Source organism: Xenopus tropicalis, chromosome 3, assembly GCF_000004195.4.
Source record: "Xenopus tropicalis strain Nigerian chromosome 3, UCB_Xtro_10.0, whole genome shotgun sequence".
In the NCBI taxonomy this organism is placed as follows: Eukaryota; Metazoa; Chordata; class Amphibia; order Anura; family Pipidae; genus Xenopus; species Xenopus tropicalis.
Window position 1 is genome coordinate 2408761 of NC_030679.2, and position 14503 is coordinate 2423263.

A 14503-nucleotide genomic window follows, 5' to 3' on the forward strand; every position below is an offset into this window, starting at 1 on the left:
TTCTGGGGGGCCCAGTAACTTCTGGTTATGCCACTTCCTCACCCCTAGCAACCAGATAGTAGTTTGCAGAAGTCACCATAGGAACCAGACAGGCCTCACCCTAGCAACCAAAAGACAGTCGCTGGACCAGTTATCACACAGCCCTTAGCAACCAGATGGCACCAATCAGAGAGCCCATACCCAGGGGACCATGGTGCAAGCTGGCCTCACCCCAGCAGCTAGGCAGCAGCCACCATAGCAACCAGATGGCAGTTTATAGGACAGGCTGCAGAAGTACTAAGTGGCAAGAAATAAAAGTAAGGAAATGTCAGGCGAGTTTCCCCTTTAATTCACACAGGGGTTGGGGGGGTATATCGGCCTATTACACACACTCTGCCCCCCAGCTGCCCCTCCCCCAGGGCTATAAGTGGCATTTAAGGCTCCACATATTTTCCATATTAGTTCAGCGCTGCGGGGATTCCCAGCCGGACGGAGAAGCGGCCCCGGAGCCACCCACCATGCCGGGCAAGGAGAAACGCACGGAGCAGCGGGCCCCCCCGACCCCCAAGAAAGGGGCCAAAGACGGACGGGAAGAGTCGCACACTTGCTGCGGCTGTCGCTTCCCCCTGCTCGTCGCTCTGTTGCAGCTCAGCCTGGGAGTCGCAGTCGCAACACTGAGCTTCACCATGGCCTCCAACTGCCCCTCCCTGCCTGCCCGGGACACCCCGTACTGGGCCGGTATCTGTGTAAGCACCGGGGGCCCCTATCTCTACTAACTGCATGTGGGGGGGCCCTGGGGGCGGGGCCTGTGTGAGGAATGGGGGTATGGGGGGCCAATCAGATCTGTGGGCGCAGCAGCAGTGGGAGTTGGGGTATCTCAGGCCTATAGTGGGGGCTCAAACAGCCCCCCCAGCCCAATAAATAGTGACTGTCTGTGGCACCTTACAGCCCCCCCGGCATTCCCAGTACCCAGAGGCACAAACAGCCCCCCCCCCAGCCCAATAAATAGTGACTGTCTGTGGCACCTTACAGCCCCCCTGGCATTCCCAGTACCCAGAGGCACAAACAGCCCCCCCCCCAGCCCAATAAATAGTGACTGTCTGTGGCACCTTACAGCCCCCCCGGCATTCCCAGTACCCAGAGGCACAAACAGCCCCCCCAGCCCAATAAATAGTGACTGTCTGTGGCACCTTACAGCCCCCCGGCATTCCCAGTACCCAGAGGCACAAACAGCCCCCCCCAGCCCAATAAATAGTGACTGTCTGTGGCACCTTACAGCCCCCCTGGCCATTCCCAGTACCCAGAGGCACAAACAGCCCCCCCCCCAGCCCAATAAATAGTGACTGTCTGTGGCACCTTACAGCCCCCCCCGGCATTCCCAGTACCCAGAGGCAACAAACAGCCCCCCCAGCCCAATAAATAGTGACTGTCTGTGGCACCTTACAGCCCCCCGGCATTCCCAGTACCCAGAGGCACAAACAGCCCCCCCCCAGCCCAATAAATAGTGACTGTCTGTGGCACCTTACAGCTCCCCTGGCATTCCCAGTACCCAGAGGCACAAACAGCCCCCCCCCCAGCCCAATAAATAGTGACTGTCTGTGGCACCTTACAGCCCCCCCGGCTTCCCAGTACCCAGGGCACAAACAGCCCCAGCCCATAATAGTGACGTTGTGGCACCTTACAGCCCCCCTGGCATTCCGTACCCAGAGGCACAAACAGCCCCCCCCAGCCCAATAAATAGTGACTGTCTGTGGCACCTTACAGCCCCCCCTGCATTCCCAGTACCCAGAGGCAACAAACAGCCCCCCCAGCCCAATAAATATGGACTGTCTGTCACCTTACAGCCCCCCCTGGCATTCCCAGTACCCAGAGGCACAACAGCCCCCCCCCCCCAGCAATAAATAGTGACTGTCTGTGGCACCTTACAGCCCCCCGGCATTCCCAGTACCCAGAGGCACAAACAGCCCCCCCCAGCCCAATAAATAGTGACTGTCTGTGGCACCTTACAGCCCCCCTGGCATTCCCAGTACCCAGAGGCACAAACAGCCCCCCCAGCCCAATAAATAGTGACTGTCTGTGGCACCTTACAGCCCCCCTGGCATTCCCAGTACCCAGAGCACAAACAGCCCCCCCAAGCCCAATAAATAGTGACTGTCTGTGGCACCTTACAGCCCCCCTGGCATTCCAGTACCTCAGAGGCACAAACAGCCCCCCGCTCAGCCAATTAAATAGTGACTGTCTGTGGCACCTTACAGCCCCCCCTGGCATTCCCAGTACCCAGAGGCACAAACCAGCCCCCCCCCCCAGCCCAATAAATAGTGACTGTCTGTGGCACCTTACAGCCCCCCCTGGCCATTCCCAGTACCCAGAGGCACAAACAGCCCCCCCCAGCCCAATAATAGTGACTGTCTGTGGCACCTTACAGCCCCCCCTGGCATTCCCAGTACCCAGAGGCACAAACAGCCCCCCCAAGCCCAATAAATAGTGACTGTCTGTGGCACCTTACAGCCCCCCTGGCATTCCCAGTACCCCAGAGGCACAAACAGCCCCCCCCAGCCCAATAAATAGTGACTGTCTGTGGCACCTTACAGCCCCCCTGGCATTCCAGTACCCAGAGGGCACAAAACAGCCCCCCCCCAGCCCAATAAATAGTGACTGTCTGTGGCACCTTACAGTCCCCCCTGGCATTCCCAGTACCAGAGGCACAAACAGCCCCCCCCAGCCCAATAAATAGTGACTGTCTGTGGCACCTTACAGCCCCCCCTGGCATTCCCAGTACCCAGAGGCACAAAACAGCCCCCCCCAGCCCAATAAATAGTGACTGTCTGTGGCACCTTACAGCCCCCCCTGGCATTCCCAGTACCAGAGGCACAAACAGCCCCCCCCAGCCCAATAAATAGTGACTGTCTGTGGCACCTTACAGCCCCCCTGGCATTCCCAGTACCCAGAGGCACAAACAGCCCCCCCCCAGCCCAATAAATAGTGACTGTCTGTGGTACCTTACAGTCCCCCCTGGCATTCCCAGTTACCCAGAGGCACAAACAGCCCCCCCCCAGCCCAATAATAGTGACTGTCTGTGGCACCTTACAGTCCCCCCCGGCATTCCCAGTACCCCAGAGGCACAAACCAGCCCCCCCCAGCCCAATAAATAGTGACATGTCTGTGGCACCTTACAGCCCCCCCGGCATTCCCAGTACCCAGAGGCACAAACAGCCCCCCCAGCCCAATAAATAGTGACTGTCTGTGGCACCTTACAGCCCCCCCTGGCATTCCCAGTACCCAGAGGCACAAACAGCCCCCCCCAGCCCAATAAATAGTGGACTGTCTGTGGCACCTTACAGCCCCCCTGGCATTCCCAGTACCCAGAGGCACAAACAGCCCCCCCCCCAGCCCAATAAATAGTGACTGTCTGTGGCACCTTACAGCCCCCTGGCATTCCCAGTACCCAGAGGCACAAACAGCCCCCCCAGCCCAATAAATAGTGACTGTCTGTGGCACCTTACAGCCCCCCTGGCATTCCCAGTACCCAGAGGCACAAACAGCCCCCCCAGCCCCAATAAATAGTGACTGTCTGTGGCACCTTACAGCCCCCCTGGCATTCCCAGTACCCAGAGGCACAAAACAGCCCCCCCCCAGCCCAATAAATAGTGACTGTCTGTGGCACCTTACAGCCCCCCTGGCATTTCCCAGTAACCCAGAGGCACAAACAGCCCCCCCCCAGCCCAATAAATAGTGACTGTCCTGTGGCACCTTACAGCCCCCCTGGCATTCCCAGTACCCCAGAGGCACAAACAGCCCCCCCCCCCCAGCCCAATAAATAGTGACTGTCTGTGGCACCTTACAGCCCCCCTGGCATTCCCAGTACCCAGAGGCACAAACAGCCCCCCCCCCCAGCCCAATAAATAGTGACTGTCTGTGGCACCTTACAGCCCCCCTGGCATTCCAGTACCCAGAGGCACAAACAGCCCCCCCCCAGCCCAATAAATAGTGACTGTCTGTGGCACCTTACAGCCCCCCTGGCATTCCCAGTACCCAGAGGCACAAACAGCCCCCCCAGCCCAATAAATAGTGACTGTCTGTGGCACCTTACAGCCCCCCTGGCATTCCCAGTACCCAGAGGCACAAACAGCCCCCCCCAGCCCAATAAATAGTGACTGTCTGTGGCACCTTACAGCCCCCCTGGCATTCCCAGTACCCAGAGGCACAAACAGCCCCCCCAGCCCAATAAATAGTGACTGTCTGTGGCACCTTACAGCCCCCCTGGCATTCCCAGTACCCAGAGGCACAAACAGCCCCCCCAGCCCAATAAATAGTGACTGTCTGTGGCACCTTACAGCCCCCCCTGGCATTCCCAGTACCCAGAGGCACAAACAGCCCCCCCAGCCCAATAAATAGTGACTGTCTGTGGCACCTTACAGCCCCCCCTGGCATTCCAGTACCCAGAGGCACAAACAGCCCCCCCAGCCCAATAAATAGTGACTGTCTGTGGCACCTTACAGCCCCCCCCGGCATTCCCAGTACCCAGAGGCACAAAACAGCCCCCCCAGCCCAATAAATAGTGACTGTCTGTGGCACCTTACAGCCCCCCTGGCATTCCCAGTACCCAGAGGCACAAACAGCCCCCCCCCAGCCCAATAAATAGTGACTGTCTGTGGCACCTTACAGCCCCCCCTGGCATTCCCAGTACCCAGAGGCACAAACAGCCCCCCCAGCCCAATAAATAGTGACTGTCTGTGGCACCTTACAGCCCCCCTGGCATTCCCAGTACCCAGAGGCACAAACAGCCCCCCCCCCCAGCCCAATAAATAGTGACTGTCTGTGGCACCTTACAGCCCCCCGGCATTCCCAGTACCCAGAGGCACAAACAGCCCCCCCCCCAGCCCAATAAATAGTGACTGTCTGTGGCACCTTACAGCCCCCCTGGCATTCCCAGTACCCAGAGGCACAAACAGCCCCCCCCCAGCCCAATAAATAGTGACTGTCTGTGGCACCTTACAGCCCCCCTGGCATTCCCAGTACCCAGAGGCACAAACACCCCCCCCCAGCCCAATAAATAGTGACTGTCTGTGGCACCTTACAGCCCCCCTGGCATTCCCAGTACCCAGAGGCACAAACACCCCCCCCCCAGCCCAATAAATAGTGACTGTCTGTGGCACCTTACAGCCCCCCGGCATTCCCAGTACCCAGAGGCACAAACAGCCCCCCCCCCAGCCCAATAAATAGTGACTGTCTGTGGCACCTTACAGCCCCCCTGGCATTCCCAGTACCCAGAGGCACAAACAGCCCCCCCAGCCCAATAAATAGTGACTGTCTGTGGCACCTTACAGCCCCCCTGGCATTCCCAGTACCCAGAGGCACAAACAGCCCCCCCAGCCCAATAAATAGTGACTGTCTGTGGCACCTTACAGCCCCCCTGGCATTCCAGTACCCAGAGGCACAAACAGCCCCCCCAGCCCAATAAATAGTGACTGTCTGTGGCACCTTACAGCCCCCCTGGCATTCCCAGTACCCAGAGGCACAAACAGCCCCCCCAGCCCAATAAATAGTGACTGTCTGTGGCACCTTACAGCCCCCCTGGCATTCCCAGTACCCAGAGGCACAAACAGCCCCCCCCCCAGCCCAATAAATAGTGACTGTCTGTGGCACCTTACAGCCCCCCTGGCATTCCCAGTACCCAGAGGCACAAACAGCCCCCCCCCAGCCCAATAAATAGTGACTGTCTGTGGCACCTTACAGCCCCCCCCTGGCATTAGACCCACAGATTGCCAGTCTGGGCCAGTGCCAGTAGATTAGTGCCAGCATATGGGGGGGGCGCAGAGTCTGGTTTAACCCCTCGCCCGTTGGACACTTTTCTAGGAATTGTGACTTTTTTGCTTCTCCAAAGGGGGAACAGAACCAGCGCTGGTTCCTAATAATAAGGAAGTTGCCCCGGGGGGGGGGGGCACATGAATCACTCTATGGGCAAGGGGGGCTCTGGTGTTGCCCTTTATTGCCCAAGCTGTTCCCAGCCCCGCCCCTTACAATCTGTAGGTGCCCACACACATATATAGAGCGGATCTTCTGATCCCAATATCTATCCATGCGCCTAACCAGCAGGGGGCGCACGTCTCAGAGTGGGGTTCAGCCCCCCAGCAATAAAGCAATGGGGCGCAGCCCCTACCCTCTCTCTCCTGATGGGAATTTGGCAAAGCCGAGCATCTGTCACATGACCTGGGGCACCACGGCCGCCATATTGGTCGAGGCACACATAGGAATTGAAGACATTGACTCCCTCTTTTGCCTGCAGGGGATTGGCCATGAATATCCCGACCCCCACCCCCGGCTCTGTGGCTTTTGCACTGATTTAGATGCTTTTCCAGGAAAGTTATTATTGGACCAGAACTCCTCAGCGCCCCCACTCACGTGTGTCAGGGAAGGAACCCAATGAACTGTCACAAACACACCCACGCCTGTCTCACACGCACAGAACACTCACTCCAGAGACAGCACCCTGGGCTTTGTGTCCATGTGGGTCCCATAGGGCAAGATGGGGACAGTAGGGCAAGATGGAGACAGTAGGGCAAGATGGAGACAGTAGGGCAAGATGGAGACAGTAGGACAAGATGGAGACAGTAGGGCAAGATGGGGACAGTAGGGCAAGATGGAGACAGTAGGGCAAGATGGAGACAGTAGGGCAAGATGGAGACAGTAGGACAAGATGGGGACAGTAGGACAAGATGGAGACAGTAGGACAAGATGGAGACAGTAGGACAAGATGGAGACAGTAGGACAAGATGGGACAGTAGGACAAGATGGAGACAGTAGGACAAGATGGAGACAGTAGGACAAGATGGAGACAGTAGGACAAGATGGAGACAGTAGGGCAAGATGGAGACAGTAGGGCAAGATGGAGACAGTAGGACAAGATGGGGACAGTAGGACAAGATGGAGACAGTAGGACAAGATGGGGACAGTAGGGCAAGATGGAGACAGTAGGGCAAGATGGAGACAGTAGGGCAAGGTGGAGACAGTAGGACAAGATGGGGACAGTAGGACAAGATGGAGACAGTAGGGCAAGATGGGACAGTAGGGCAAGATGGAGACAGTAGGACAAGATGGGGACAGTAGGACAAGATGGAGACAGTAGGACAAGATGGAGACAGTAGGGCAAGATGGAGACAGTGTAGGACAAGATGGGGACAGGGCAAGATGGAGACAGTAGGACAAGATGGGGACAGTAGGGCAAGATGGAGACAGTAGGACAAGATGGGGACAGTAGGACAAGGGACAGTAGGGCAGTGGGGACAGTAGGGGCAAGATGGAGACAGTAGGGCAAGATGGAGACAGTAGACAAGATGGGACAGTAGACAAGATGGGACAAGGGCAAGATGGAGACAGTAGGCAGATGGGGAGGGCAAAGATGGAGGCAAGATGAGACAGTAGACAAGAGGGACAGTAGACAGTAGACAAGATGAGACAGTAGGGCAAGATGGAGACAGAGGGCAAGCATGGGGACAGTAGGAAAAGATGGGGACAGTAGGCAGATGGAGACACTAGGGGCAAGATGGAGACAGTAGGGCAAGATGGAGACAGTAGGACAAGATGGGGACAGTAGGGCAAGATGGGGGACAGTAGGGCAAGATGGGACAAGACAGTAGGGGAAGATGGGGACAGTAGGGGCAAGATGGAGACAGTAGGGCCAAGATGGGGACAGTTAGTGGGAAAGTGGGGACAGTAGACAAGATGGGACAGTAGGGCAAGATGGGAGACAGTCTAAGACAAGATGGGGACAGTAGGACAAGATGGGGACAGTAGGGCAAGATGGAGACAGTAGGACAAGATGGACAGTAGGGCAAGATGAGACAGATAGACAAGATGTAGGCAGATGGAGCAGTAGGGCAGATGAGACAGTAGGGACAAGATGGGGACAGTAGGGCCAAAGATGGAGACAGTAGGGCAAGATGGGGACAGTAGGCAAGATGGAGACAGTAGGACCAGATGGGGACAGTATGGACAAGAATGGGACCAGTAGGGCCAAGATGGGACAGTAGGACAAGATGGGACGTAGGACAAGATGGGGGACAGTAGGGCAAGATGAAGACAGTAGGGGCAAGATGGGACAGTAGCGACAAGATGGACAGTAGGGCAAGATGGAGACAGTAGACAAGATGGGGACGAGTATAGGACAAGATGGGGACAGTAGGGCAGATGGAGACAGTGGACAAGATGGGGACAGTAGGGCAAGATGGAGACAGTAGGATGGAGACAGTAGGACAAGATGGAGACAGTAGGGCAAGATGGAGACAGTAGGACAGTAGGGCCAAGATGGAGACACTAGGGCAAGATGGAGACAGTAGGGCCAAGATGGGACAGTAGGGCAAGATGGGCATGGGGGACAGTAGGGCAAGATGGGGACACTAGGACAAGATGGAGACAGTAGGGCAAGATGGAGACAGTAGGACAAGATGGGGACAGTAGGGCAAGATGGAGACAGTAGGGCAAGATGGAGACAGTAGGGGCAAGATGGAGACACTAGGACAAGATGGAGACAGTAGGGCAAGATGGAGACAGTAGGGCAAGATGGAGACAGTAGGGGAAGATGGGGACAGTAGGGGAAGATGGGGACAGTAGGGCAAGATGGAGACAGTAGGGGAAGATGGGGACAGTAGGGGAAGATGGGGACAGTAGGGCAAGATGGGGACACTAGGACAAGATGGAGACAGTAGGGCAAGATGGAGACAGTAGGACAAGATGGGGACAGTAGGACAAGATGGGGACAGTAGGGCAAGATGGAGACAGTAGGGCAAGATGGAGACAGTAGGGCAAGATGGAGACACTAGGACAAGATGGAGACAGTAGGGCAAGATGGAGACAGTAGGACAAGATGGAGACAGTAGGGCAAGATGGGGACAGTAGGGCAAGATGGGGACAGTAGGGCAAGATGGAGACAGTAGGGCAAGATGGAGACAGTAGGGCAAGATGGAGACACTAGGGCAAGATGGAGACAGTAGGGCAAGATGGAGACAGTAGGGCAAGATGGGGACAGTAGGGCAAGATGGGGACAGTAGGGCAAGATGGGGACACTAGGACAAGATGGAGACAGTAGGGCAAGATGGAGACAGTAGGGCAAGATGGAGACACTAGGACAAGATGGGGACAGTAGGGCAAGATGGGGACAGTAGGGCAAGATGGGGACAGTAGGGCAAGATGGAGACAGTAGGGCAAGATGGAGACAGTAGGGCAAGATGGGGACAGTAGGGCAAGATGGAGACACTAGGACAAGATGGGGACAGTAGGGCAAGATGGGGACAGTAGGGCAAGATGGGGACAGTAGGGCAAGATGGGGACAGTAGGGCAAGATGGAGACACTAGGACAAGATGGGGACAGTAGGGCAAGATGGGGACAGTAGGGCAAGATGGAGACAGTAGGGCAAGATGGAGACAGTAGGACAAGATGGGGACAGTAGGGCAAGATGGAGACAGTAGGGCAAGATGGAGACAGTAGGACAAGATGGGGACAGTAGGGCAAGATGGAGACAGTAGGACAAGATGGGGACAGTAGGGCAAGATGGAGACAGTAGAGCAAGATGGAGACAGTAGGACAAGATGGGGACAGTAGAGCAAGATGGGGACATGAAGCTGCCTCATCCTGTAACACTGTTAGTGGCCACAAGTGGCGCTAGTGAGTATTGCACCTCGGTGCTGTAATTATCAAGCAGTGTGGCACCTCCCGCCCCTGTGCATAGAAACAAATAGTGAGAGGGAATGAGCCCCAATTATGTCTATGGGCCGTGACCCATAAGTACCAGTATTAATACCCGAGCCTCGTTGGGCAGGTTCATGTTGGTGTGTGCCCCCTGGGGGTATAGGGTATAAATGCACCTCCCTGGGGATTCTGGGTAGAACTGCTCTGGGCCAATGCCTGTGCTGGTTGTTACAGGTGGGCGCGGTGGCGGTGCTGGGCCTGGTTCTGCTGTGCCTGCCCTACCAGCCTGACGAGAAGACTTCATGCCAGTTTGTACTGAAGGTAAGTTGCTGCCAGTCTCCCCCTTCACCTCTCTCTGATTGGCCCAATGGGATCTGCCCACACTGCTACATTGGGTCGGGCAGTTTGGCCCTGGGGCCCGGTCCCTGCACAAAGTCACCAGCAGAGGGCGTGCCATTATCTGCCTGCCCGACCTGAAGCCTCGTGATTGGTGGAGCCTTTACGAATAATTAAAATGGAATAATGGGAGAAATCCATGGGCCAAAGACACCTGATTGGGCATTTGGGCAAGTTATCGTAGGGGCCAATCACGTCATGTTAGGATTATGGGTACCCATAATCCTTCACTCTAACCCCCCCCCCCATACACACATTTACTGTGCCTCCCCCCTATGTACTGAGCAGTCACGGGACCTTAATCTGCCAGAGAATTCCTGCGGGGCAAACGCACTGTCAACTGCCATTCCTGGGGCATCTCACGTGGCCCCCGGGCAGTCATGTGATTTGGCTTCTTAATTGTATTACCTTCCCCTTCCTGCCCCCTGACCCCCTCCTTTCCCAATGTTTAATTAAAGGCTGGGGGTGCAAAATCAACATTGGGGCCCTGGGCCTGAAGAGTTAGGGGCAAAATGGCAAGATTGAGCCAAACTGGGGACAGTAGGGCAAGATGGAGACAGTAGGGCAAGATGGAGACAGTAGGGCAAGATGGAGACAGTAGGGCAAGATGGAGACAGTAGCAAGATGAGACAAGACAGTAGGGCAAGATGGAGACAGTATAGGCAAGATGGGCAGACAGTAGGGCAAGATGGCAGACAGTAGGCAAGATGGAACAGAGGCCAAAGATGGAAACAGTAGGGCAAGATGAAGACAGGTTTAGGCCAAATGAGACAGTAGGCAAATGGAGACATAGGCACGGAGGAGACAGTACGCAAGTGGAGACAGAGGCAAAGATGAGACAGTAGGGCAAAATGAGACAGTAGGCCAAGATGAACAGTAGGCCAAGATGAGACAGTAGCACGATGAGACAGTGGGCAAGATGAACAGTAGGGCAGATGTGGCAGAAACAGGAGGCAAGATGGAGACACTGTAGGCAAAAATGGGACAGTTAGACAAGATGGACAGTAGGCAAGATGGCGCATAGGCAAGATGGGAGACATGGGCAAGATGGAAAGGGGGCAAGATGGAACAGTGGGCAAGATGAGACAAGTGGACAAGATGGGACAGTGGACAAGATGAGACAGTGGGCAAGAGTGAGACAGTAGGGCAAGAGGCGACAGTTAGCGGCAAGATGAGACATGGGGCAAGATGGAACAAGTGGGGCCAAGATGAGACAGTGGCAAAGATGGGACATGGGCAGATGCGAGACAGTGGCGCAGATGAGACAGGGTGGGGCAAAGATGGAACAGTGGGCAAGATGAACATGGGCAAGATGGGGCATAGGCAAATAGACATAGCGCAAGATGGGACAGTAGGATAGATGAGACAGTAGACAAGATGAGACAGTGGGCAAGATGAGACAGTAGGGCAAATTGGAGACAGTTAGGCAAGATGGAGACAGGTAGGCAGATGAGAGACAGTAGGGGCCCAAGATGGAGGCAGTAGGCAAGATGAGACATAGGGCAATGATGGAAAAGTGGGCAAGATGGAGACATGGGGCAAGATGGAGACAGTGGACAAGTATGGGACAGTGGACAAGAATGGAGACAGTGGGGCAAATGGAGACAGTGGGCAAGATGAGGACAGTGGCAAGATTGGGGACAGTGGCAAGATGAGACAGTGGGGCAAGATGAGACAGTGCGGGCAGATGAGACATGGGGGCAAGGTGAGACAGGGGGCAAATGGGACAGTGGGGCAAGATGCGGGAGGCAGTGGGCAAGATGGGGACAGTGGGGCAAGATGGACAGTAGATAGATGAGACAGTATGACAAAGATGTGCGACAGTAGCGCAAGATGAGACAGTAGGGCAATATGGGGGACATAAGGCAGATGGGGACCAGTAGGGCAAGATGGAACAGTAGGCAAATGGCGCGACAGTAGGGCAAGATGGGACAGTAGGGCAAGATGGGACAGTAGACCAAGGGACGTAGGAAAATGAGACAGTAGGCAATATGGGGGACCATAGGCAAAGATGGGACAGTAGGCAAGATGAACAGTAGGCAAATGGACAGTAGGGCAAGATGAGGACAGTAGGGCAAGATGGGACAGTTAGGCAAATAATCGGGGACAGATAGGCACAAGATGGACAGTAGGGCGAGATGGAGGACAGTAGGACAGATGGAGACAGTAGGCGAGATGGAACCAGTATAGGACGAGATGGGGGCAGATAGGCGAGATGGAACATAGGCGAGATGGACAGTAGGCGAAGATGGAGACAAGGACGAGATGAAGACATTAGACGCAGAGGGACATAGACAGATGGACAGTAGGGCGAGATGGGGACATTAGGACGAGCATGGAGACAGTAGGGCGAGATGGCGACGATGATAGGCGAGATGGAGACATAGCGAGATGGACAGTAGGCGAGATGGAGCAGTAGGGCGAGATGGGGACAGTGGCCAGATGGAACAGTAGTACGAGATGGAACAGAGGGCGAGATGGAGACAGTAGGACAAGATGAGAAATAGGCGCAAGAGGGACAGTTAGGCAAGATGGAGACAGTTAGGCAAGATGAGACAGTAGGGCAAGATGGAGACAGTAGAGGCAAGATGAGACAGTTAGACAAGATGAGACAGTAGGGCAAGAGAGACAGTAGGACAAGAATGAGCCATAGACGAGATGGAGACCAGCTAGGCAAGATGGAGACAGTAGGGCAAGATGGAGCAGGGGGGTAGAAACATTTTTCTGTGGGCACTGGGGTGGGTTCGGGATATGAGAGTCTTGCCCCCTGTATGGGTGGAAACACTGATTAAAAGACTGGCTGTAGTGGGCCTAATGGCAATGGCCAGAGCAGTCTATAGAGGCCCTTCAGCAGTGCCATTATGTGAGGAGGTTAGTGGACCTACATGTCCCTATGTGTATAGTAAAGCCAATTGTTCCGTTCCGTTTAACCCCGTATGTGCTGGTTCCCCCATGCAGTTGCTCTACTTCCTGCTCAGCGCCCTGGGCCTCATTGTGTGCGTCACGGCGGTGGCATTCGCCGCCCATCACCACTCCAACATCTCCCGGTACAGTTGCCATATGGCCTCGGGCTCGTGCCACTGCACCATGGACTCGTCGGACCCTCTGAGTCGGACCTTCCAGTACCAGAACGTGACCGACTGCGACGCCGTCACCGGCACCATGAAGCTCTTCGTCCTGCTCCAAATGTGCCTGAACCTGCTGCTGGGCCTGGTCTGCCTGGCTGCCTGCTTTGTCATGTGGAAGGACCGGTACCAAGTGTTCTATGTGGGTCTGTGGCTCCCTGCCCCCGGCACCGGCGCCGCCCAGCAACAGAAAGTATAGGATTTAACCCTCCGGGGGCTGCAAAACCAAAAGGAACTCACAACTCACAACAATGCCATAAATGAAAGCTTTCCGGGCAGGGGGTGGGGTTCAGCCCACAAGCAGAAAAGAATGTGTGTGTTTTGCACTGGGCTTCTTTCCTGTTAATCGCTAAGCATATTCTACAGGGGGGGTCATGTAATGTGTGGGACCCCAAATTATCCGATTATATGTTGGGGGTTTATGTTGGGGGTAATAATTAAACTGTTTCATTTATTGCCCCCTCAGTACCTTCTGCCTCCCCTCTGGGCTGGTAGCCGTGCCGCCATGAGGCCGACGCAGCAATAATGGACTTTCCCAGAAGCCACTGCTTTCACCGAGCACCTTGTGTGTGTGATTGTGTTACTCTTATTATAAAGGATCCTTTGCTACATCCCGGTTGGCCTCCATTAATCCTCCCATTCTGTCTGGTTGGTCTACTTCCCCTTTAATATCCACCCCCCCCCCCAGAACATTGTGCAACTAAAGTACAGAGAGAAGCAACAAATAATAAAGATATGGCTCAGTTGCATGAGCGAAAGGCTGGCCCAGTTGGAATGGTTAACACCGGGGGGGCAGTTAGGGGGTCACTATAACATTAATATATAAGGGGGGGGGCAGTAAGGCAAATAGAGAAAGTACAGGGAAGAGCGACTAAGCTGATAAAAGGGAATGGCTCAGTTAGAAAAGGCTGGCCCAGTTGATTGGTTACACTGGGGGGGGGCAGTAAGGGGGGGTTTTCACTTTATATTAAATTAATAAGGGGGCAGTTAATGAAATGAGAGAAAACAGAAGAAGCGACTAAGCTGATAAAGGAAAAAAAATGGCTCGATTAGGGAAAGGCTTGCCCAGTTGGGATTGGTTACATGGGAAGGCATTAAGGGGTTAAGGCCCTTGGAGAGCAGTGAGAAGCAGAAGGCGGGCCCCCGGGGCTGACATGTGACCAGCAGCCGGCCTATAATCGCGCTCACGTGGGGCTCAGCAGGAGGGAGTGCCTGCCCCCGGGCACTGTCTCACAATTCAACACAGACAGAAGAGACAGTAATGGCAGAGAGTGGAACTGCCCCCACCACTTCTTTGTTTCCCAGGGAGCCACGTGGA

At 55.2% G+C, this 14503-nt stretch overlaps 1 protein-coding gene across 1 annotated transcript; it reads left to right on the forward strand.

The window, feature by feature from the left end:
- The first annotated feature begins 420 nt into the window (after positions 1 to 420).
- On the forward strand, positions 421 to 13796 carry sspn (sarcospan). The gene is made up of 3 exons (XM_031898451.1): positions 421 to 725; positions 9899 to 9985; positions 13019 to 13796. The coding sequence occupies exons 1-3, from the start codon at positions 498 to 500 to the stop codon at positions 13382 to 13384; spliced, it is 681 nt and encodes a 226-aa protein (XP_031754311.1). The 5' UTR covers positions 421 to 497; the 3' UTR covers positions 13385 to 13796.
- Positions 13797 to 14503: the final 707 nt, after the last annotated feature.